The following is a 24,540-nucleotide window of genomic DNA, read 5'->3' on the forward strand; positions in this document are numbered from 1 at the left end:
AGATGGTGTGTGTGAGAGGAATGTGAAGAAAATGTTGCCCTGCTTCCACATTCCCAAGAGACTGTGTGACCCAGAACAGAGTGAGAGAGCACGGACGAAAAAAGAGTTTGTTTTCTGGAGTACCTGAAAGTTACGGACACCTTGCCCCACATAAAAGAGAAACATTCATCATTTAATGTCCTCCCTATTTCTCTGCGTTTCCTATATACTTCTAAATCACAGATCTCATCTGTATTTTCTGTCATCTTATTTGTGACCCTGGACCACAAAACCATAAGTAGCAAAAGCCAAAAATACATTGTATGGGTCAAATTTATTGATTTTTCTCTTATGCAAAAAATAAAGATAATGTTCCATGAAGATAATTTGTACATTTTCTACCGTAAATAAATCAAAACTTTATTTTTATGAGTGGATGCAGTTGCGAAGGACTTCACTTGGACAACTTTAAAGGTGATTTTCTCAATACATTGATTTTTTTTGCACCCTCAGATTCCAGGTTTTCAAATACTAATCTCGGGCAAATATCAAACCATACATCAATAGAAAGCTTATTTATTCAACTTTCAAAAATTGACCCTGACTGGTCCAGGGTCACCTTCTGAAAACTTATTTTACTTGGCACCTGGCATACAAACGTTCTTTTGTTTATTATCATAATCATTATTTGTTCTTGTTCGTGCATCCATTTGCATATTTAGAAGCTCTGTAAAAGAGTTTAAAATCCTAGATGTCCATGTTTCTTCTAAAAACCTTAAACTGAATATTTCTTTGAGGAACCAAAAAGTGTTCCTTTATTTTTAAGATTGTACTGATAAAGAGTGAAGTCACTGCCAAATTTATAAATGTTAATGTACTGTCCCCGGTGCACAGTCACAAACTGCACTGTTTTTTAACCACTCCACTGTGCATGTGAATTAATAATAGTTGGCTCTACAATGAGATAATCAGTGTTAATAAAGCATCTCTAATTAGACTGCTTGTAGGCCAACCCACTCCAAATTTCCCAGTGAGAAGCACACCAACGAAAAGTCGACTCCTCTTGTACGCATTAGCATGGTGAAGTGAATGGCTTTTCTGGATAAACAATATGAATTGGAAATGGTCACAACAAGTTGTTTTAAGTCATATGACTAATTGTAATAAACCTGTCTAGTTGATCAAGTTAGATGCATGTAAAGGTCAATGTGAAACGAAATGTATACCATCCATCCTTTCTCGATATACTATTCCAACTCTCTCAAGCTGAACAGAATACAGACAGCTAAAATGTCCTTAACTCAACGAGTCTTCAGTACCTCTACAAAGAATAATTTGAGATCTAGAGAAAATGAGGCACAGAAAATGTGTTTGTGGTAGTGTCACAGTGACATTGTCATGACACTTTTGGGTCTTTGAAGTGTCTTATGTTCCTCTGCATTGCAGCAGAGAGAGAGAGAGAGAGAGAGAGAGAGAGAGAGAGAAAGAGAGAGGGGTGGGGCAAAGATTCCAAATATTTCTAAAACAGATGAAAATCATTACATTTTGTTCAAGGTAATTTACAAAGTCTTGTGTCTAACAAGACAATCAACAGAGTGTTATCAATGTCTCTGTAGTGTTTCTGATATCATTCAATTTCTTGGCCTAAACTGTGTTTTCTTGGTATATACAACTGCTCTGAAACATTGCTAAACTAAGTTTACTATTAATACTAAGTAAAATAAACTGATTCCTATTAAAAAATGACATTTCCAGTACTGTTTTACTTACAGTAAATTCCTCTAAACTTATACTAGATATTTAAATGCACTATTGTTCTGTTTGCGGTGAGGGGAGGAAGAAATGTGGCTTCATTTTGTTTAACCACTGGAAACTGATACATAAAACATTTCTTATCTGTCCCACATCTGTTTTCGTAGTAAATGTCTTTGTGTAAATGTGTGCTGGGGGCAAAACTGATGTACTGTAGCTGTTAAACTTCTCTTGGCTCCAATACAGCTAATTTCCCTATGCCCTCGGTTAAATTGTCTGTCATTTTTATCACACATACAAACTATTAGATGATATTTAATTTGCACGGTTGTTACATAAAAGCACCTCTTTTAACCATGTAGGTCTGCTCGCACACAGATACTATATTCAGCCAAGGGGCAACTCATAGCCCCCTCACAACCACACATACTGTAGGCTCTGCAACATGCTGTTGTTTCCTGCCTATTTTAAATCTCACCCACACACTTAAATCTAGGACACTCACTCCACAGCACTGCGGACCCAAAGGAAAGCAGGACAAGAACGCATGCACTCATAGGAACACTTTACATTAAGGTGCATGCCTTATGTGTTGCATAGATAATAATCCATTAACACAATATGGAACCTATACATAGGGTCTGCTTCTCATCTCAACACCACTTTAAACTATCTAACTAGTCTATAAATCACGAGGCACCCCATCACTGTTGTCGAAATAACGCTGGTTTAGCGTCTGAGGCGCGCCCCCAGTGTCCTTCACGCGCTCCCTTGGCAAACAGATCACAAATGTGTTTAAAAAACTCTCATGAACAGGAAATGCTAATACAATTTGTATAGTATAACCGCGTGCCCTATCTGCGCGATATGTTATTAAAAAGCCACCTCAGCAAACAAGCAGGCGCGTGAGAGAGAAGAGGGATCGCGCGAAGAAAGCGAGCACCTGTGCTACGTCACTCCGCCCCAGTTCTGAACTCCAAGAGCGCGCGCTGTACTTCCTCAAACGATACAATCACAGAAGCAAGCCAGCTGCTCAGAGGAAAGTTTTTCTCTTCAGCAAAAGAGTAAGTATTTAACCGGTGATTCTTGATTCTTTTGGTCGCATGTTGACGAAACGTGGCAAAACTACACTTATGTGGCAGTTTTGAGCGTTTAAAATTTGTTTCTCGCTTGTGGCTTTCCGATTGATGTGCGCTGTGTTTTATACTGTAGCTACGTTATTTGACACCGTTCATTCACTGTGACTGACTGAGGTGTTTCAAACAGTGTTGCTAGAGGGCTGCGAGAGTGTTTATTTTGCCGTATGCTTCTTAAAGATGCTTGCAAACATTGAAGATGATGATATTCAAATTAGGGGCGTAGTGCAAACCGCAGTTTCAGAATACACTACACTTCACACTGTCTGCTAGACTGCTGCCTACTGGACCCTGAATAAGTAAATGCAAGTTATGTATTTGGAAGACGCTTACAGTGCCAACTTACAGTGCATTCAAGGTGTAATTTTGTGTTTCCAGGGGTCATGCTCAGCCAGTTGAGCTACAGGAACACTATAGTGACATGTACAGTACACAACCACAAGTATACTGTTATAGCAAAAACTACACTTTAATGTATAGTGCAATATTCTAGTAGCTATAGCTAATTGATAAACTGTAGTAAATACTGAATGTTTACCACGTTAATGTTCATAAACACTGGTATGTTACAGTTTATGGGTGTGTGTCTCAAATCCCGCTGAGTTGCCCACCCAAACACATTTGGTCTTATGGGTCAGCTCGTGATGTCCCAAAATGCTGTGCATGAGAACGTGGTTCCCGAAATTCTGTCTAGATAGGCAGCTCACTAGGTTTTGAGACACACTGTCTGTTTCCATTGGCAGTTGACGTTTTACTGCTTTTTATTAAAGTTAGCAGTATTTTTAGTATGCTAATGAATGCTTTCTTCTGGTTCACGATCCTAAAATAGACCCATATGTCATTGCTGGGGTTCTAAAACCCCACCGGTGCTTTTCTGAATACATCATCAATATTATTGATCTAATATAACCTACAAAACAGATGAACTGTGGTTGACTTTACTGAGGATATTGTTATGTATACAGTTGTTATGTGATGTAGTTTGCAGACAGACTGAGATATGCAAGTGACATTGAGCAGGTTTTGTGTTTCAGTTCTCTTTCAATTTTTAATGAATAAACTATCAATCATTACGCTAGTCTGTGGCTGGTGTCATCACTGTATGCAATGGAGACATACATCCTGCTGTGGTTCAGCAGTTTATGCCATTATGCCACTTTTTTAGTGTGCTAGGGGTTTCGATAGTTCCTTCCTGCTCTGTACATTAGATACATTGTGTGACTTTGGGCATGATTGATGTAACGGCTTCAGTATGATGAATATGGTTTGGAGACGCATGACACATTAGTTTCTCCTGGCGTGACACCAGAATTAACTGAAAGTATTAATCGTCTTGCTAAACACTAAACCATCGTCTTGAACACGTAGGGGCGGTTTCCCAAATTTAAAACATCTTGCCTTGACATATCTTAACATGTATCAGTGCTATTATTTTGTCTCGGGATTCACACCAGAATTGTTTCTTGTCATGTATGTTGTTTGTTAAAACTACTTAAATGTTCTAATGAAGCTAAGATCTAGTCCAGGATTAACATAAACCCTGTCCGGGAAACCCCCCTGTATGGTTTTATTCTAGTCTGAGAGTATTTCTTAGCTTAAGTGACTGTGCTTGTGTCTGGTGACAAAATATGCTAGATTGTAGTTTGAGAGCCTATTCCCAGCTGTATTTGATATTTTGGTGGTACCTACAATAGATATGTAATGTATGCCAAAAAAGTCTACATATGCATGTATATGGTGACCACATGTTCTATAGAAAGTTAAGAAATACTTAAGAGGTAGACATTTATATAAACCTTAACTATGAGCATTGGGAATTGTATTGGTAATACATGTGATGCAATAGCGACACATCAACCCTTCCCTTTACAACCCTAAAATTGTAACTCCTTTCTTGTGAAGTTACAAACTTTTTGCACATAATATGCATACTATACTGAAAATATTTTGACAAGCACATGGATCCTGTGTTAACCACACCTGCCTATACCTAACACATCCCTCCCTTGTGTAAGTGTGATTAGGTTGTCAGAGAAGCTCTGGCATGTCATGGGTCGTTTCAGAATCGATTCTGGACTGTGCTGCAAGCTTATATTATTGGCACATACTTCCAAACAACTAAATCAGTGGCTTTTGTACACTTAGACACGTGTGGACAGATTAAGGTTTTTAAAAATGTGTTGCTGTGGCATGTTTAAATGGTTTTGGACGTGTTTCAACAAGCGATGTTCATTATTGAACCACAGCGAAAATATGTGTGCACGTCTGTGTCTGTGTGTGTTTGTCTGGGTGTGAAAATCTCTCTTTCTTCCTCTCTTTCTAATTCTTAGATACTCTGTAGCAATACACTTTAAAGTCCAGTATGTGCAGTGTGCACATATGTGTTGTATGAGTATGTGTTATTCTTTTAACAATGCTTGCAGAGCATTAGTCATATTGTTTGTTTTTTAAGCAGTAGGGTGGAGCACAATGTTATACAAGGCTGATCAATTTTGAACTCAATTACAAGCGTAACCTGTAAACCTCATCTGGCTCATGTTAGGAAATTACAAACATTCCACTCCACAATAATAAAACAATTATTAAGATGATGTAATAGGTATGGTGATTGACAGAAACAATCTTTTGTTATAAGGTGGTGATGATGACTAATATTGTAGTAGTATGGGTATAGATGAAAATTGAACTAGGTCATGTTTAGAGACTGGTTTACATTTAATTTTGACATGTAACTTCTAAATTGAATCTCAAAACATTTGACAGACACTTTTATCCAAAGCGACTTAAACTGCATTACAAGGTATACATTAGTCATTATGTTTATGCATGTTCTCTGGGATTGAACCCATGACCTTTGCATTGTTTTCCTTTAATGCAATGCATTACCAATTGAGCTACAGGAAGTCTAATGTATACCATGTATTGTCACAAAATGCTCTGGCTTTTTCTTTTTTTCATATTTCACATCAAGTTCACCTCCCTTGCTTTAAATATTAGTATTACACCAATAAAATATTTACAAAATATTACTTAATCAAAAAAGCTAACACTTTTTTTTACAGCTAAAATGGACTAGATCCAGAGGTTTCAAAACCAAGGACAGTGTAATGAAATTTAAAAAAATTGTCTGGTTTTACCTGCTTCATTTTGTGATCCACATAAATTAGTTAGTTGAAATGATTCCTTTAAACGTGCATTGTGTAACTTTTACAATTATAGATTTTATTGGTACGGTTATTGTCTGATGAATAATCACGGTTGTACGATTATTCAATTCAATTCAATTTTATTTATATAGCGCTTTTCACAATAGTTAATTGTTTCAAAGCAGCTTTACATTAATAGGAGCAGTGAAAAACACAGAAAAACGACAGATAGCACAACATAATACATGATAGCATAAGCAGTTAAATTTGCTGCGGCTATGAATCAACATTATAAGTAGGGATGCTCCGATCGATCGGCCGCCGATCGGTATCGGCCGATAACGTCATTTAATGACTCGATCGGTCCTCGCTAAATTTGCCGATCTCCTAAACCGATCTTTCTGTTTACCTTTGTCAACATAGGGCTCCTGAATGCGGCTGCAGTTAGAGACCATTTTTACGCAATGCGAGCATTTTTATAACCCATCGCTCGTGTGTGACATGCAGATTTGCATTTCTCTCTTTGCGTTTGCAGAGATAAGCGTATTTTCTATGAGGACGCGATCGGATCAACAGCGCGACGCGTCTTCACATCCCCATCAAACAGCGTATACAACACACATCTATCGCGGATAATTGCATCCTCATGCCAAAAGTTTATTATTTGCATGCGTTTTAAAGTTTGAGCGTTTAAACTTTCATTTTCCTCACAGCTGCTCTCGTCCGCGTACATCCGGCGCATGCACACACAGAAGCCTCAGTCATCAGTGCACGTGAACGGAGTGATCTCTCTCACGTCTTAAAGCTACAGTATCCTAATTCATCTCTCAATAAAATCACTTTCTGCTCTTCACTAAAGAACTGTTATACTTCATACGAATGCGTATATGTTTAATTCATACAGTTTAGACTGTGAAGTGTTTTATTTTTATCACTTTTAACAGACATAAGACTTTTTAAAGGCATATTAAATTTCTCTTTGCAGAAGAAATATTTGTTGTGCTAATTTTTTGATTCTCTATTAAAACAATAATAAAACTAATTACTGCAAGTAATATAACAAAGGCAACATCTGTGTTATTACTTTATCTAGAAAAAAATGTTAACAGTAACAGTCATCAAAAAGCTTGCATATCAGCTTGAAAAATCTGTATCGGCATTGGTATCGGCCGATCACGAAAACAACAAATCGGTGATCGGTATCGGCCTGCAAAAACCCTGATCGGAGCATCCCTAATTATAAGCGAGCGTATTACTAATGTAACGTATAGAAATTATGGATTCATTAATTTTACAAAATTAATGTATAAAATCACATGAATACACTTTTGTATTTTCAGTTCTACAATTCTTGTTTAAAAAAATGAAAAAATAACCTAGCTGGCTTTTGACTTGTATTTATTTTAATGATTTGTTTTAATGCAGTAAATGTAATTTTACATGTTGACTGAGAAAATATGTCTCTTATTTTGCTTCGTTTGAAGTTTTAAGAAAAAATGATAAGAACCTCTCAAAACGAATAATAACACAGGGTCATCCTGGACCAGGTAGTGTGAGTCATTTGGACCGGTGTAACTTAGTATTACACAAAAAATTAAATATAAATATTACGGCTGGCAGTGTTAACATGTAAACTCATGCTATTAACTCATTAATCAATGAGCGTTAAAATAATTAAACACAATTAATTGCAGTCAGTCAGGCCACCAGCACTACACCCGGGCTTTATCCGCAAGTCGTGGGCAGGAGGTTTTTAATGCTGCATGGACCGATTGGAGTGTGCCTTTGTTTCACGCACACATGCAGGCATAAACACACAAACCAGATCCACAACCAAGATGCATATTTTTTTTAAACGCTCATACAGTATGCTTACCAGTCTGCATCATGACACACGCGCCTTCGTGGATCTGGTTTGTGTGTGTGCGTGAAACAGAAACATGCATGTAACGAAGCCTTTACGATTACTTAACCGTGACATATTAAAGGTGCAGTGTGTAACATTTAGAAGGATCTAATGACAGAAACGCAATATTATACATAACTATATTATCAGAGGTCTATAAAGAACTTGCATAATGAACTGTTATGTGTTTTACATAAGAATGAGCCGTTTTTATCTCCATACACCGCGGGTCCCACTAGATGGAAGTCACCATTTTGTGTCGCCATGTTTCTACAGTAACCCTAAACGGACAAACTGCTCTACAGAGCGCATTTTGTCACTAACGTATTTTATCTTAGACAACAACATGTTTGTCCTGTGGTGGCTACCATAGCTTTGCTATGCGCTTCGGTGAAGGGTGGACTGAGTCGTTGGTTGCAATTCACAATCTCACAGCTAGATGCCGCTAAAATGCACCTTTAAAGCGCGGTTAATAGTGAAACCATTTAATTGCTGCATCCCTAATCTCATGACAGAAATGCACATATAATATACATAACTATATTTTCAGTGGGATATAGACCTGCATTGTTTTACCATATGTATTTTAAAATTAAGGGGTGAGCTGTTGGTTGCAATTCGCAATCTTACCACTAAATGCTGCTAAAATGTACACACACCACCTTTAAACGAGGCCTTTGTGTAAAAACGCCCTGATTGCCAGACGGTTAATGGAAAATTCCTCAATTGTTTGTGACTAAAAAAATCAAAACAATATTTGATAAAAGTTTGCAACATCTAGCATGATTGTTTGCCTATATTTTAAAATATGCAGTAATGATGACATTTTGCTTCATTACTAAACCTAATGTATCAGTAAAGGTAAATATTTCTCTGTCTGTGTTATTTTAGGCCGTGTCTGAGAAATAAGCCATTTTTACGATGGCCCCTTTCTTGAGGATTGCATTCAACGCCTATGATCTTGGCACGTTCTCGCCAATGGTTGAGGCTCCTTTCTGTGCCGTCAAAATGAAGGAAGCACTAAGCACTGGTAAGTGTGTATTTGTGTGTCATCATGAGAGTTTCAAGTGCATGTCCAAAAAAGCTGCATTAAAAATACCGCACTGTTGTTGCAATTCAAATTAAATGTGTATTAAGGAGCATTTCACCCGTGGAAACATTAATCTTTATTAAAAGTGGATCATATTTGTAGTCGAAATGTAACATCAATTTCGAATTTGGTGCCTATTTGACAGAGAAAAGGGGTGTTTGTAGTCTCATCCCCTCAACAAAGATATAGGATTTTTACATCATTGAAAGAAGGAAGTGTAACACTGAAATCCATATTTCTCCTGTCTCAGGGGAAACAGAGGGAATGATGCTCGACTACTCAAAAACATGACTGGGTTTCTAACTATACACAGCTTAATGCAAATGGGTGAAGTGTCCTTTTAAGATATGCTTGTTAACCTCAAAATTTCATCATTCTCTTTTGAGAGCGAGGAAAAACGTTGATCCAGAAGAAGCCCACCATGTTTCCTGCTTGGCGGTCCAATTTTGATGCACATATTTTTGAGGGACGTGTCATACAAGTGCTACTCATGAAGACTGCAGAGGAACCTTTAGCAGAAGTCACAGTGGGCGTGTCTGTTTTGGCAGAACGATGCAAAAAAGCTAATGGACGGGCAGAATTTTGGGTGTGCAATAACATAGTTTTGTTTTTGGATTTTGTGTCTGTGTTTGCACTTGTTGCACACATTTTAAACCTCTCACTTTTTCAGGTTGATTTGCAGCCTTCCGGGAAGGTTATGATGTCTGTTCAGTTCTTTTTGGAAGATGACAATAAAGGTAAGACAAAACCGCACTCTCACAAGAACATTCTCATTAGGGCTTTTTACACTGGAAATAGTTAACCCCGTGTTATTCTAATACCCAGGTTTACAGAATACTGGGTTATCTGTTTTATGTTTCACACTGTTTATACTTAACCAGGGGTTAAAGGACAAGTTCGGTATTTTACACTTAAAGCCCTGTTTTCAGATTGTTTATGATGAAATAGAACGGTTTTGACTGAAATTTCGACATATGCGGCTGCCCCGAGAATTTTCGGGTGTTTTTTGTTTCACCTCCCACCTCTACAATGGGTCTATAGGTGCACAGGAACAATCCTTCCTAAAATGCATTAAACTTTTGTTTACAAAGACGTGAAACTCACCGAGTGGTCAGGGGTGTTCACTGATATGCTCACATAAAAATAGTTAGTTTTTGTCTAACTCCATTGACTTGTATTAGATGTGCTGTGAGGTACTCCGCACCAGGAACGTTGTTTGTATTCTTGCAATTGGCAAAGGTGGATTATCGCCACCAACTGGGCTGGAGTGTTTATTATTCAAGCTCTCAACGGAAGAATATATGGGTGTGAGGCGTTCGGAAAAATAGGTCCACAAGTTTACAACGAATGCTAAAACACCTGTTGGAGGGCGTCTTTTGCGGCGATTTTTGTGTGAGCATGTCAGTGAGCACCCCTGGCCGCTCGGTGGGTTTCACGTCTTTGTGGACGAGAGTTTAATGCATTTTAGGAAGGATTGTTCCATGCAGTGCACCAATAGACCCATTGTGGAGGTGGGAGGTGATACAATAAACACCTGAAAATTCTCGGGGCAGCCGCATATGTCGAAATTTCAGTCAAAACCGTTCTATTTCATCATAAACAGTTATGATTGGATTAAAAAGCAATGTCAAACTGCCTGAATAAAAATAGCACACTATCGCTTTAAATAACTGCTTGATTGTCTCGTGCTTCCGCATCATTGACTGAACAGGTCGCAACAAAAATCATTCATAAGCCTTCTGTAATGCCTTTAAGCCTTTTTACTCCAATTCAAGTGTTTTCTGTACACAGCTTGTGATAGGAGGCACGTGTTCTTCAGTTTATGTTTGGCTGAAGGTTTCTAAGCATAAAGTCGTTGCATTTTAACCCCGCTTTGTTTCACACTGCACACCACAAAAGCGGTGCAAACCCTTAGAAGCAGGATTTCATAACCCTGGGGTAATTTCTGTGAGCTGCACACAATATGGCGTTATGCCACATTTTGAGATCATCTTATTGTCAGCCTGTGAGATCGGTGATACATGATAGTATTGGGGGGCGGGGCAATAGATTTATTTTTTTAAGTCACTTGATTGGTGGACAAAAAATAATCTGTTTTACACTATGGGATGATGTCGAGCCCCATATATTATAAAGAAATTAAAGTCAGTCCAGTGGGTTTAGTGTTCGCTATGTTAGAATGAATTTGACATACGCGTTTCCATCTCCCATTATTCGCATTTACTCTTTTTCGCATAATTCAAAAAGCCACCTTATACGAGCATTAAAAACTTTTTTGCGAATAAAGAGATTTTTAATAAAAATTTTGAGTTTCCATCACTCGTGTTTTGATGCGATACTTCAAAATGGGCATGAATTCATGGTGATGGAATGATGGCTAGTGTCATGACTGCAACCTTTTTAAACTGATTAAAGGATTAGTAAATTTTTTTAAAAGAAAAATCTGGATAATTTACTCACCACCATGTCATCCAAAATGTTGATGTCTTTCTTTGTACAGTCGAGAAGAAATTATGTTTTTTGAGGATAACATTCCAGGATTCTTCTCATTTTAATGGACTTTAAGGACCCCAACACTTAACAGTTTTAATGTAGTTTGAAATAGCAGTTTTAACGCAGCTTATCTAGCAAAACGATTGTCATTTTGACAAGAAAAATAAAAAATATGCACTTTTAAACCACAACTTCTCTTCCTCCAGCTGTGTGACGAGCCAGCACGACCTCACGTAATTGCGTAATGACGTCGAAAGGTCACGTGTTACATGAAACGCACATTTGCCGACCACACTTGTAAACACTGGGGCGTAGTTTCGATACGTCATCCGTGACCTCTTGACGTGATGACGTATTGCGTGAGGTCACGCTGGCGCGTCACAGGAGCGGAGATACAGTAGACAAGAAGTTGTGGTTTAAAAGTGCATATTTTTTATTTTTCTTGCCAAAAATGACAATAGTTTTGCTAGATAAGACCCTTATGCCTCGCTTGAGTTTTAGAGTCCTTTTGAAACTGCAATTTTAAACTGCATTAAAACTGTTAAGTGTTGGGGTCCTTTAAAGTCCATTTAAAATGAGAAAAATCCTGGAATGTTTTCCTCAAAAAACATAATTTCTTCTCAATTGAACAAAGAAAGACATCAACATTTTGGATGACATGGTGGTGAGTAGATGATCTGTATTTTTTTTTAAAGAAAATTGACTAATCCTTTAAAGACAGGGTAACTGATTTTGAAAAATGCCAATGGTAGCCTAACTAGCACTGAAATCACGATCCCACCCTCCATTCAAATTGCCATCCAAAGCCACGCCTCCAATTATTGCGTTCGATCCGAGTTCCAATGATTTGTCGAACATTTATTGTTATCAGGATGTAAGAAGACTTTTAACAACCTCTCTAGTGCAAGGAAATGCGCATTACAAGCTCATGTGCAAGCTGAGGAAGAGTCCAAAACCCACAAACATAGAATTTAGATATTTGGGTTTAGTGACACTTCTACAAAATTTACTTTTGCAGCAAACCAAAATCAATATGACAGCTTCACCTTTGCTCACTGTAACATACATTTAATGTGACAGTTTAATAACACAAGAGAAGTTACTTGTGTAAATATTTAAAAAAGACATTTTAAAAGTCTAGCCCAAGGCTATACACCTCTGGTTTATTTGGTCCAACCGGATGCATCTTATCATTAAGGAAATGAATTTGTGAATTCATTTCATTTAGACCCTTGAGCACCATGTACACTTCTAATTACATCTACTTCTCAAATGTAACTAATAGCTGTAAGCTGTGGGAGGAGCTGTTTTTATCTGATCTGTTTATTGTGTGCGGGTGTGTGAAGCTATAATTTCTTGGCCCTTGTAGAGTTCTGTGCATTGGAATGTCTATGTAGACGTGTCAGAACAGCTACTTCCTGTCTGTATTTTCATCGGTTCTATCCATTCCTCTTCATTTTTTGGTTTTATGTTAAATCACTTTATGAGATTGCTATCTAATGCAGGCTTTGCATATGTTAAAAAATGATGCAACACCTTAAATGTTTTGAAATCAAGTTCTCTCTCTTTCTCACCCGTCAACAGAGTGTCGCCAGTCAGTATTGGTTGAGGAAGAAGCACCGACTATTAATCGTCGTCGTGGAGCTATTAAACAGGCTAAGATTCATTGCATTAAAAACCATGAGTTTATCGCCACCTTCTTCAGACAGCCCACCTTCTGCTCTGTGTGCAGAGATTTTGTCTGGTCAGTCTTTATTGTTTGTATATAAGATTTTGTTTACAATACACACATCTGGTTTGTTTTTCAAATGTTTAGGACACACTATCATTTTTTTAACCCTGGAGAACCCATGGGTCAAATTTGGCCAATGTTAATTGCTGAAAATAAAGGGTTCTTGGGTTCTCCAGGGTTATAGATATCGGTTCCACATATCTATGTGGGTTGGATGTGTAAATTTTTTCTTTGTTTATATTGAATCAGATTCGTCTAGGAAATCATATTTTTTATTTGATGACAGCTCTGATTATAAAATGTTGTCATTTGTTTCCCAGGGGTCTCAATAAGCAAGGTTACAAGTGTCGACGTGAGTATATTTTACAGTGTGTGCAACTTCCTAAATACTCAATCACAAACATACAAACATGTTCCCCTAAAAGAGGAAATTAGTCGCTTCAAACTGTTCAAAGGCTAACTGCTGTATCTTAAATAAATTGCGTAAAAATAAAATAAATATTATTTTATAAATTCATGAATATTGTCTCAATAATATTTTTCTCTTCCAGAATGCAATGCAGCCATTCACAAGAAATGCATTGATAAAATTATTGGAAGGTGCACAGGCACCGCAACTAATAGTCGAGACACAATGGTATTAGTATTATGTGTAGGAGTTTTAAAAATATGTTATAAAAAATCATTATAATGTTAAACTCTTTTAGTGTGCACAGATAAAGAAGGAGCGGTTTAAGATTGACATGCCCCATCGCTTTAAGAACCACAATTACATGAGTCCCACCTTTTGTGACCATTGTGGTAGCTTGCTGTGGGGTCTTGTCAAACAAGGCCTCAAATGTGAGGGTAAGTATAGACGGTTTCAGCAGTAACAACGTAAACACACGGCTTTCGTGGTTATCACGTAACTTTCTGTAAACTCTGCAAAGAATAAATAACAACAAAGTCCTTTTTAAGTAGTTTATTTATATAACAAGCAAAACGAGGTATTTGTTTAAGAGAAACCGGAAGTAAAGTTCGGACCCGACGCTTATACGGTCTATACTGAGTTTGTGCTGGCAAAATTAATCCAGTTATAGTATGTAAATAAATAGTGTGTTATAGGTTATGTAACTGTATTCAGTTTAGCATTATTTATTTTTTATGTTGAGACCCTTTGTTCCTAATATATTTGGTTTGTTAAAGGGATAGGAACCCCCAAAAGGGAAATTTCTGTTATCATTCACTCGCTCTCATTTTGTTGCACACCTGTATAAATTTCTTTGTTCTGATGAACACAAAGGAGGATGTTTTGAGAAATGTTTGTAACCGAAACGTTTGTGGGCCCCATTTACTTCCATAGTATTCTTTTTTTTCCTACTATTGGAAGTAAATAGGGTTCACAAACGGTTTGGTTACAAAAATTTCTCAAAATATTTTCTTTAGTGTTTATCAGAACAAAGAAATGGATGCGGGTTTGTAACAACATGAGAGTTAATAAATGGTGACAGAATATTCATTTTTGGGTGAACTATCCCTTTAATATGCACCAATAAGTTTGAATCTCTAATATAATGATGTTTTTTGCGTTAGTGTCGGATTGGACTTATATTTCATCGTCATGTGGCACAAGCTTTTAACAGGTTGCCTGGTTAATAAAATGTCTTGATTCTAACTGTATGCTTTCTTTATACAACCACCTTTTTTTAAGACTGCTCCATGAATGTCCATCATAAGTGTCAAACTAAAGTGGCCAACTTGTGTGGCATTAACCAAAAACTGTTGGCGGAGGCTCTAACTCAAGTCAGTCAGGTGTGTAGACGTGTTTATTAATACATATGTGTAAGTTATTATGAGCTTAACAATGAACATGAATGTGTTGCTATAGAAATCCACAAAGCGCCCTGAATCCAACCCCCAGGACATTGCAGTGTACCAGGATTTTAACAAAAGCCCAGGACCAGATGTTAATAGTGTTATATTGTAGATGGGGCTCCTTATGGTCTTCTCTGGGAGGGTTCAAGTCCTCGCCCACCTTCTCGAATCTCCCACCAACCACGCATCACTGCCGAGCATTTTATTTTTCATAAAGTACTGGGCAAGGGAAGCTTTGGCATAATTGTTAGGTGTTGTTGGCTGAGTTGAAGGGCACCGGTGAATGGTTTGCAGTAAAGGCGTTAAAGAAAGACGTGGTGTTGATTGATGATGATGTGGAGTGCACCATGATAGAAAAACGAGTGTTGGCTCTCGCCTGGGACAATCCGTTCCTTACGCACCTCTACTCCACCTTTCAGACCAAGGTACATCATGCGCTCATTTAAAGGGACACTCATCTTTTTTTGAAAATATCATTTTCCAGCTCCCCTAGAGTAAAATATTAGATTTTTACCGTTTTTCGAATCCACTTTTAGGATAGCTTAGCACAATTCATTGGATCTGATTAGACTATTAGCATCGCGCTAAAAATTGACCAAAGAGTTTCATTATTTTTCCTATTTTAAACGTGACTCTTCTGTAGTTACATCGTGTACTAAGACCGAAGGTAAATTAACAGCTGCGATTTTCTAGGCCGATATGGCTACGAACTATACTCTCATTCTGGCTTTATAATCAAGGACTTTGCGGCTGTAACATGGCTACAGGAGGCACAGTGATATTACGCACTGCCTGAAAATAGTCCCCTGGTATCGCAAGTTACTAAGGGGACTATTTTTGGCTGCTGCGTAATATCATTGCGTAAAGGTATAGTACCTAGCCATATCTGTCTTGAAAATTGCAACTTTTAATTTTTAGTACACGATGTAACTAAAGAAGAGTCAAGTTTTAAATAGGAAAAATATCGAAACTCTTTGCTGATTTTTGAGCGTGATGCTAAATGGTCTAATCAGATTCAATGGATTGTGCTAAGCTATGCTAAAAGTGGTACCGCAATCTTGCGTAACACTTCAGTTTGCTGTCCTCTTCCCACAATAGCAGCTAATCTTAGGTGTATTAGGGGAAAATGTCTTGCCAAATGCTTACGTCATTTCTCTAGCAACATATACTGGAAACTATTACAAACAGATCTGATTTCATCACCTGCAAAATGACCATCAGTACTAATACCAAACTTACTTTTAGATTTTTTTTGTTTCAGTCCTGTATAAAATGGCACTAGTGTGGTTTTGTTTTAACCAAATGGACAGCAAAATAACCTTGGGTGGTCAGAAGTGTTAAAACCACAAAACAACCACAGCCGTATCTACGCCCTTCCATTAACCAGGTGTCTAAATACAACCATGCTGGTACAAAGTGACACGCATTTAAAGGCAGTGTCACGCACATTTATTGTTTGATTAGCTGTGAACTGAATTAGCCTTTGTCATGGCAAGTGTTTACTTTTGAAATGTTATTCACTGCATGTTTATCTCTAACAGGAGCACTTGTTCTTTGTAATGGAGTATCTGAATGGAGGAGATCTGATGTTCCATATACAAGAGAAAGGACGCTTTGACCTCTACAGAGCCACGTATGTCACTCACATATGCATATGTGTGTGTTCATTACAGTATATAATTAAATATAATATTTAAATAAAATAATCTGTACGTTTTAATCTCTTATCAGGTTCTACGGAGCTGAAATAGTGTGTGGCCTGCAGTTCCTTCATTCCAGAGGCATTATTTACAGGTACAAACGTTACTACATTTCCTCATTCTATTTTGTTGAAAGAATTCAGACCATTCTGAATGGTGTATCACTTACACTTTTGCTTTCGCCTCTCGTCAGGGATCTTAAGCTGGATAATGTGATGTTAGATGGCAACGGACATATAAAAATAGCTGATTTCGGAATGTGCAAGGAGAATGTGTTCGGAGACAGTCGGGCCACCACGTTCTGTGGAACTCCAGATTATATCGCTCCTGAGGTAAAAAAACGACCTCTGATGTCGATTCAAACTTTGACCAACATTGTCCTGGTTTCATTTGCAAGGCATTAACTACACTCTTAGAACGGATGTGTTAAAAACAACACATTCGTGTTGATTCTGGGACAACACACTAAGGCCCTGTTTACATTAGAGCATATGTGACCAGTCACGGAAAGTAGGGACACAAGTCGGATCTGGGACATTTTGAGTTATTCACAGATTCTGAAAGTGTAGTTTCTAACACGATGTGTAACACATGGAAATATGATAAGATTTGGAGAAGTTGTGGCCATTTGAATATAGGAACTCAGAAATACTCAAACCGAGAAAATCGAGACGAAAGGGACTCTTCTTTCCAAGACGGGAGACAATAGGGCTCATTTACATCTCATTTAGCTAAGCCATACCCCCTGTAAAGCCGTTTTGAGATACATGTTCTAGCATCATATGTAGTATTTTATGACAGAAGTCCAAATGACAACAGGCAAAAATAAACATGACTTTTTACCTTTGTGTTGATCACAAGTCGAATCCAGTCTGTTTCAGATTATCCAATGACCATTTTGTCCACAAATGCGTATATCCGTGAAATATAGATTGTTTACATCAGATTTCGCATGAATGTCTGATAATACAATATAATATACAATCTGAAGACTATTTACATCGTAACATGTAAGGGTATATGAGATTACACTCCGTTAAACACATGAACCCGCCTTCAAAGTTTGTATTTAAAATAGTGAGGCAGTATAATAGATCATCCAAACAGCGCCGTCGAAAACGTGACGTCCTTTAGAGATGTTACCAATCGCTCGCTCGTTTCTCCATCAGCCAATAACTTCATGGAAAATATTGATAGACAAAGCATGTAGCCAATTATATAAAGAATACAACGATCTCTGTGTAACTTCTGTGTGTTTGGACTCATGCTGCGCTGCAAGAACTGACGTAGAGATGACGTCAGAGTACCGCGAGAGCGAGTCGAAATTAAACTACTCCGTAAGATTTCTTGAAGAGCTCGCGCGGTACTTTGACGTCATCCGACTGCGGTGCCACATAAAGTCAGTCGGCTGACGTACGATGCGGCTGAATGTTATTTGTTCCGCCCCAGCTTATTTTATTTTTCTTTTGTTTTGTGCGCCCGAGCTTTACAGTCTGGGGAGATGCACGCTATAAGTTTAAAAAAAAAAAAAAAAAAACTTAGCAAACATATCTGAGGAACAGGGCAGCCGCGTCACTACAGTCACGTGACTTCACGCTCGAGCCGGAAGAGAAGACAATGCTGAATAAAGTCGTAATTCTTGCTATTTTTGGACCAAACTGTATTTCCGAGGCTTCAACACAATCTTACTGACCCACTGATGTCACATGGACTACTTTGATGATGTTTTTATTACTTTTCTGGACATGGAAACCATACATAGATTTTCAATGGAGGAGACATAAAGCTCTCGGACTAAATCTAGTGATAAAACATCTTAAACTGTGTTCCGAAGATGAATGGAGGTCTTCCGAGTTTAGAACGACATAAGGGTAAGTCATTAATTACATTATTTTCATTTTTGGGCGAACTATCCTTGTTTAGTAGTCACGCTGTTCCCTTTGGGGGCGGAGGCGAAAACACAAGCTTAAACAGTATGTAAATATACACAGACAATGACGCCCCCCGCTGCACGCTAGAATCTCCGGAAAAACAAGCCTATTTTAACCGCAAAATGTACGCTTTTAAATATACAAAAACTGCTATCTCAAACCTGGAGAGGCTTCTTCGTGATCTCAACTAACAGATTCTGCAATAAAACGAAAATCACAAATTTTGAAAAAAAAACTTTGTTTCTCATTTTCTCGAAACTTGTGCTGCCGACTTGTCACTGGTTTCCGTGACGGGTCACATTTGCGTTTTAAAACGGCATTTTAAAATGAAAACGATCCTCGTTTATACTTGCATTTTAAAAAGAATCTTCATCCACACTATACACGACCATAAACGCATGAAACATGCCCAATCATGTAATTGGGGATGCACATAAAAGTGTAAAATAACTTATTACTCTAATAATAGCTTACCTTTGCGCATATATGCAGCCTATGGGTGTGCGATATTGACTAAAATTCATACCTGGATCCTTTGCCGGCAACTACAACAAACATTATTTTTGAACCTATAAAATTGTGTTTGGGAAAGTCTTATATTGTTCTAGCTCCCCCCTACAACATATTAATATGATTAATGTTGATGTTATAAACCAAACAGAAAGGTCTTTATGATTTAAAAAGGAAACATTCAAGTGAACAGTACTAAACAGGTGCAAACTTGAAGCAAAAATAAATTTCAGCAAATGCTTATTTCTTATGGCTTTAATGTAGAGAGTTCCTCTTCAGCCATTTCACGCTGTTATATTTATAATAGCCTAGTTCATTGTTCGCAGTTCATATTTATGATCTTATAGTCCATTTGAAAATTTTCATATGAACTGACTGTATTCTTCAGAAAAACACCAAATAACTTAGCTTCCCTTACCTTTCGCTGTTCAGTGTGCGATCAATAAATTAAAAATTAATATGACGTTAATTTTTAAAAGTGTGTGAGGTCCGTGCACGTCCTCCGCTAGCAACACAGAAAAAGCAAAAAGCGCAATCGGCAAAATGAGCATTAAATATTAATATTACATTGAGTGTATTGTTTTTATTCATTTACATTCACAAAACATCGGTTAAAATTAAGAGAAAAATTATATGAAACGAAATTCAGTTTAAAGTAGCAAACAAAACTTAAATTAAACTCAAAAATAATGTCTGACCCATTACAATTCTCCCTTCATATTGGCCTTTACAACGCCCTATATGGCGTTTAAAATTACAGTCTATCTTTCGTAATAAGCTAACTAAATTTAAACATAACATAAACAACATTACAACAATATTCAAACCCAACAATACTCAAACATAAATATAAAACCGACATTATCTATAAGGATACATGTTAAAACAATCTGATATAGCGTTTATATTAGCTGGTTGGTAGATGTTTACTATTTTTGGCAAAACCTCCGTTGCAAACCTCCATTTACCTGAATAAAAGTAATTTTTACTTTGAAAATTATGCGCTGTCACGTTAACATCAGCTGTTAGTTTACATAAGACTCCGTCTACGTTCATTTACACTTAGAGCAACGTCTGAGTTCTCAAACTAAAACAGGGTCTGCAGCGTTTGCGAACGAATCCATTTATGAGGGTCAAAAACGGTGATGTAGTGTAAATGAAAGGCGTAAAATAGCAAAGGTAACGCATTTTAAAGGATAAACGCATGAATGTAAACATAGCCTAAATGCGTTGTCCCACAATCCACCCATCTCTGTTATTATTGAAACACATCCTGTGTTACTTTTTACCCAACTTGTGTTTTATTTTAACACAAAATGACACATAATGTGTTAAAATTACACATAATGTGTTAAAATATTAACACAAAAAGATGTGTAAAAAATGAACACATCCTTCTAAGAGTATACCTGATGTGTTTTTTGTGGAAAATCCTAGATTCTGCTGGGTCAGCAGTATACGTTCTCGGTGGACTGGTGGTCATTCGGCGTGTTGGTATACGAGATGCTGATTGGTCAGTCGCCATTCCACGGTGATGATGAGGATGAGCTTTTTGAATCAATCCGAATGGATACACCTCATTACCCCCGCTGGATCACAGTGGATTCAAGGGACATGCTAGAAAAGGTAACTAGCAGCCACACACATTTACTTGGTTTTACACACATTTAACTATGTTTGACCAACTCACTTTTTCTCTAATTTAGTGCATATGTCTGTTCATTTGTCAGAGTGGTATCAGTCAAATCCATTTCAGTAGATTAATGCCCCTAATAAATTAAACTTCGTACTGCATTTCATTTGACTTTCACACTGCTTCCTCAAATCCATTTCACTTGGCTCATTTAGAAGCCATATAATTTAAACTCCATTTCTGTTTTCATTTCTTTCACATGCTGCACTACCGCTTAACAAAGCTTTTAGGCTATAGACGGTTTCAGCAGTAACAACATAAACACGCGGCTTTCGTGGTCATCACGTAACTTCTGGTAAACTCTGCAAAGACTAAATAACAACAAAGTTCTTTAAAAAAAAATTATTTATATAACAAGCAAAATGAACAACATGTAGATTACATAAGAACTCAAAACATTTGTTATTTTCGACGAGGTATTTGTTTAAGAGTTCAGTTACAGCAACTAGTCAGACCATTAAACAAACAGAAACCGGAAGTAAAGTTCGGACCAGACGCTTATCGCGTCACCGCACGTGCACCCGATGAATCGGTCTATAAAAGCAAAGGTTTAATTAAAAAGCACCAGCATACAAGAAAATGGCATCTAGTCTAGTAAATGTTTTGGACCCACCCACATTTTTTTTTACTTTTTTTGTTGACGGCCATGGTAGTATTAACAATTTTCTATTCAAAACTTGTAATTTTACCTTTTTGTTTTCTTTGCTCCCTTTTTATGAACAGTTGTTTGAGCGCGACCCATCACGGCGTTTAGGGGTTGTGGGTAATATACGAACCCACCTCTTTTTCAAGACTGTCAATTGGTCCGCTCTTGAAAGCCGAGAGGTTGAACCTCCCTTCAAACCAAAAGTGGTAAGTTGTTGTTGTTTTTCTCTAGCTTCTGTTCTTATCGAATCTTATTTGTATTTTGCTTGTTCGCTAATTTTCTCCTGATCCAATTACAGAAAGCTCCAAATGACTGCAGTAACTTCGACCGGGAATTTTTAAGCGAGAAACCCCGTCTCTCACACTGCGAAAAAGGTCTGATCGATTCTATGGACCAGAACGCCTTCGCTGGCTTTTCCTTTATTAATCCAAAAATGGAGAATCTTCTGCAAAAGTGACGAATTTAAAGTTGCTTTGATCAAAGTTAAAAAAATGTAGTATGATCACGTGGATAATAGTATTCAGTTGAATATGAGTTGCACCCAGACCAATAATGAGCACTCACTTAAGACACAAAAGCTGTCCGGTCAGCTTCTAACTGAGCCTGTTAAAAACATAATATGCATTTAAAGCCAGTATAGTCTTTTAGTGTTAGTGACATTGCACTTCTGTTGGATTTTAGGGTGCCCTAATTGAGATGCAGTTTTTAACTTATCCTTTCAAAGTTAGGTTGGTTAGTTCAGACATCACAATTAGAAATGCAGGGACACTGCTGTTTATTCATTTAGGAAAAACGTTAGTCGAAGTGTCAAATATAGAAAAGAAATTAGGTCAGAGTATATACAGATATTGTTTAAATTGATATGTGCATGCTACAGTCATGGTTTATGTTCAGTCTATGTTTCCATCTATGATGTGCGCCTGATCCAGGTGTGTGTGCGTGTGTATATATGTATTGTAATAATTCACACAGGGTCAACCAGAATTTTTGTTGTATAAGTGCGTTGTAATAGTATTAAAAGAATATATTGTATTTTTATTAGTTTGGGAAAAAGTCTATACTGTATGTGATCATGTATGTGTCATGTGTTTGATGTTTTAGTGTGTATATTGTTACTTTTAAATAAAATGTACTTAATACACGATCAAATAACATGCATGACTGTTTTTAGGATGATTAACTTCATCTTAGCGTCCAATAAACATTTTCATGATGATAAGACATGCTGGTATATTTTCATACAGTTTTAGGTCATTTTACAGTAAAGAAATGTATACCAAAATGTGATGTTAGTCTCATCTGATTAAATACATTGTTGGTAACACGTGCTCAGATTGTGTCTAAATTGGGAGGGCAATACAGTATGTCAATGTTATAAATGTAACCTAGCAGCCAAGTGCCAATTTAGTGGCAACACCAGGGTCATGGGTTCATATCCCAACAACACAAAGTATGTATACTTATAATGCGTTGTAAGTCTGTTTTCAGGCATAGAAGATTCTGCGAAATGCAAAAATGTGAAGTAAATGTAAACTTTAAATATGAGCATGTAAAGGTCAGGTACACGTGTACATATTTTTTCATGAATCTTATTTCATTGCAGATTTTTCATGAATTTTTAAGGCAGATGACTCTGCCTTAAAAAGTACCCTTAAGCCTTGTTGTACACTAATAAAGAGACACATTGAGTCTGTTGATGGTATGTGTTATTGATTATAAAAATAGCATTTTAATTATTCATTAATACTGTAAAATATACAGAATGTAGGATGGCACTAATGTTGTAACACTGCGCCCTCTACAGTACTATATGGTTAGATGAATGGCCACCTGCTGGAAATAAAAATGAAGAACGTCACTTCTATTACCTAAACCAGACTCGTTATCTCAAAATCATTTTTAGAGAGGTTTCGGACACTTTTTTAGCTGGTCAGGCCCACTACCTGACCCACCCGTTAAAATCAGCTTGACCAGACTGGAAACTTGGTTAAGTTGCTCTTAGCTGGTTTAAGATGGAAGTAGCTTGTTTAAGCTGGTCCTTAAGCTGGTGTGCCTGACCAGATAAAAAGTGGCTAAAACCCCTCTAAAACCAGCCAAACAGTTTAGGTTGGTTTTAGCTGTTTTTGCAGCAGGGGTGTTACACAACAATATATTTGTACAAAATGCTTACTTTCACCAGAAAATAATTAGATTATTTTCTGATGTTATAAAAGTAATTACATTGAAAAAAATAATACGCTGGATTTACTAAAAAAATTTAAGTATAGTGCATCATTTTTTCCATCCATTTTTAAAGTAAGTTTTACATGGAATTGTAAGCAATTGCAATTTTTTAAGTTTATATTTCATGGAATTTTAAGCAATTACAAATTTTTAAGTATGTTTTACTCAAAAAAGTGGATGCAAAAATTATTTTTAGTTATATTTACTGAAGTAATTCAAGTAGTTTCAATACAAAATTTATTAATTTAATTTCCTTCTTACAAACTTTACATGATTAAATTTTGTTGAATTTACTAAATAATGTGCTCATTTAGAATTAGTCACCATTTTGTGTTATTTTTTACTAAAATTTGTTTAAAAAAATTATTATTTTTTAATAGAATTTAGACATTTTATTTATTTAAATATACTAAGCCACAAAATCATTTATTACAGTGTAGGAATTTATGGAAGTAATTGGAGCTGCTGGCGTTAAACTTAAAGGAACAGTATGTAAGAAATTTATATCAATTAATCATAAAATGGCCCTGATATGTCACTAGACATTAAGAAATCATTTTCATTTCAAATACTTGTATCACTGACAACAGCAGTCCGGCCAGGATATTGTCATTTAAAAAGTGGAGTTGCAGCCCTCAACTGATGTTTATGTTGTCATTTTGTGTATTGGGCACCATCTGTGTGATTGCAGTACCAGTTTTAGCCACAAGTTTTGTTATTGCAATACCAGTTTTGGCCACAATCCTACA

General features: G+C 36.9%; 1 protein-coding gene across 1 annotated transcript; it reads left to right on the forward strand.

Moving 5' to 3' along the window:
- The first annotated feature begins 2,546 nt into the window (after nucleotides 1-2,546).
- prkcda (protein kinase C, delta a) lies at nucleotides 2,547-23,263 on the forward strand. Its single transcript, XM_073870356.1, is given in 18 exon segments — nucleotides 2,547-2,795; nucleotides 8,811-8,949; nucleotides 9,396-9,595; nucleotides 9,680-9,746; nucleotides 13,087-13,246; nucleotides 13,555-13,586; nucleotides 13,786-13,871; nucleotides 13,951-14,080; nucleotides 14,925-15,025; nucleotides 15,102-15,185; nucleotides 15,188-15,331; nucleotides 15,334-15,513; nucleotides 16,630-16,721; nucleotides 16,820-16,882; nucleotides 16,982-17,120; nucleotides 20,667-20,855; nucleotides 21,646-21,774; nucleotides 21,867-23,263. Coding segments are annotated over 17 exon segments (2,064 nt in total). The 5' UTR covers nucleotides 2,547-2,795; nucleotides 8,811-8,840; the 3' UTR covers nucleotides 22,026-23,263.
- The last annotated feature ends 1,277 nt before the right edge of the window (nucleotides 23,264-24,540 follow it).

The sequence above is a fragment of the Misgurnus anguillicaudatus genome, chromosome 8, assembly GCF_027580225.2.
Source record: "Misgurnus anguillicaudatus chromosome 8, ASM2758022v2, whole genome shotgun sequence".
Lineage (NCBI taxonomy): Eukaryota > Metazoa > Chordata > Actinopteri > Cypriniformes > Cobitidae > Misgurnus > Misgurnus anguillicaudatus.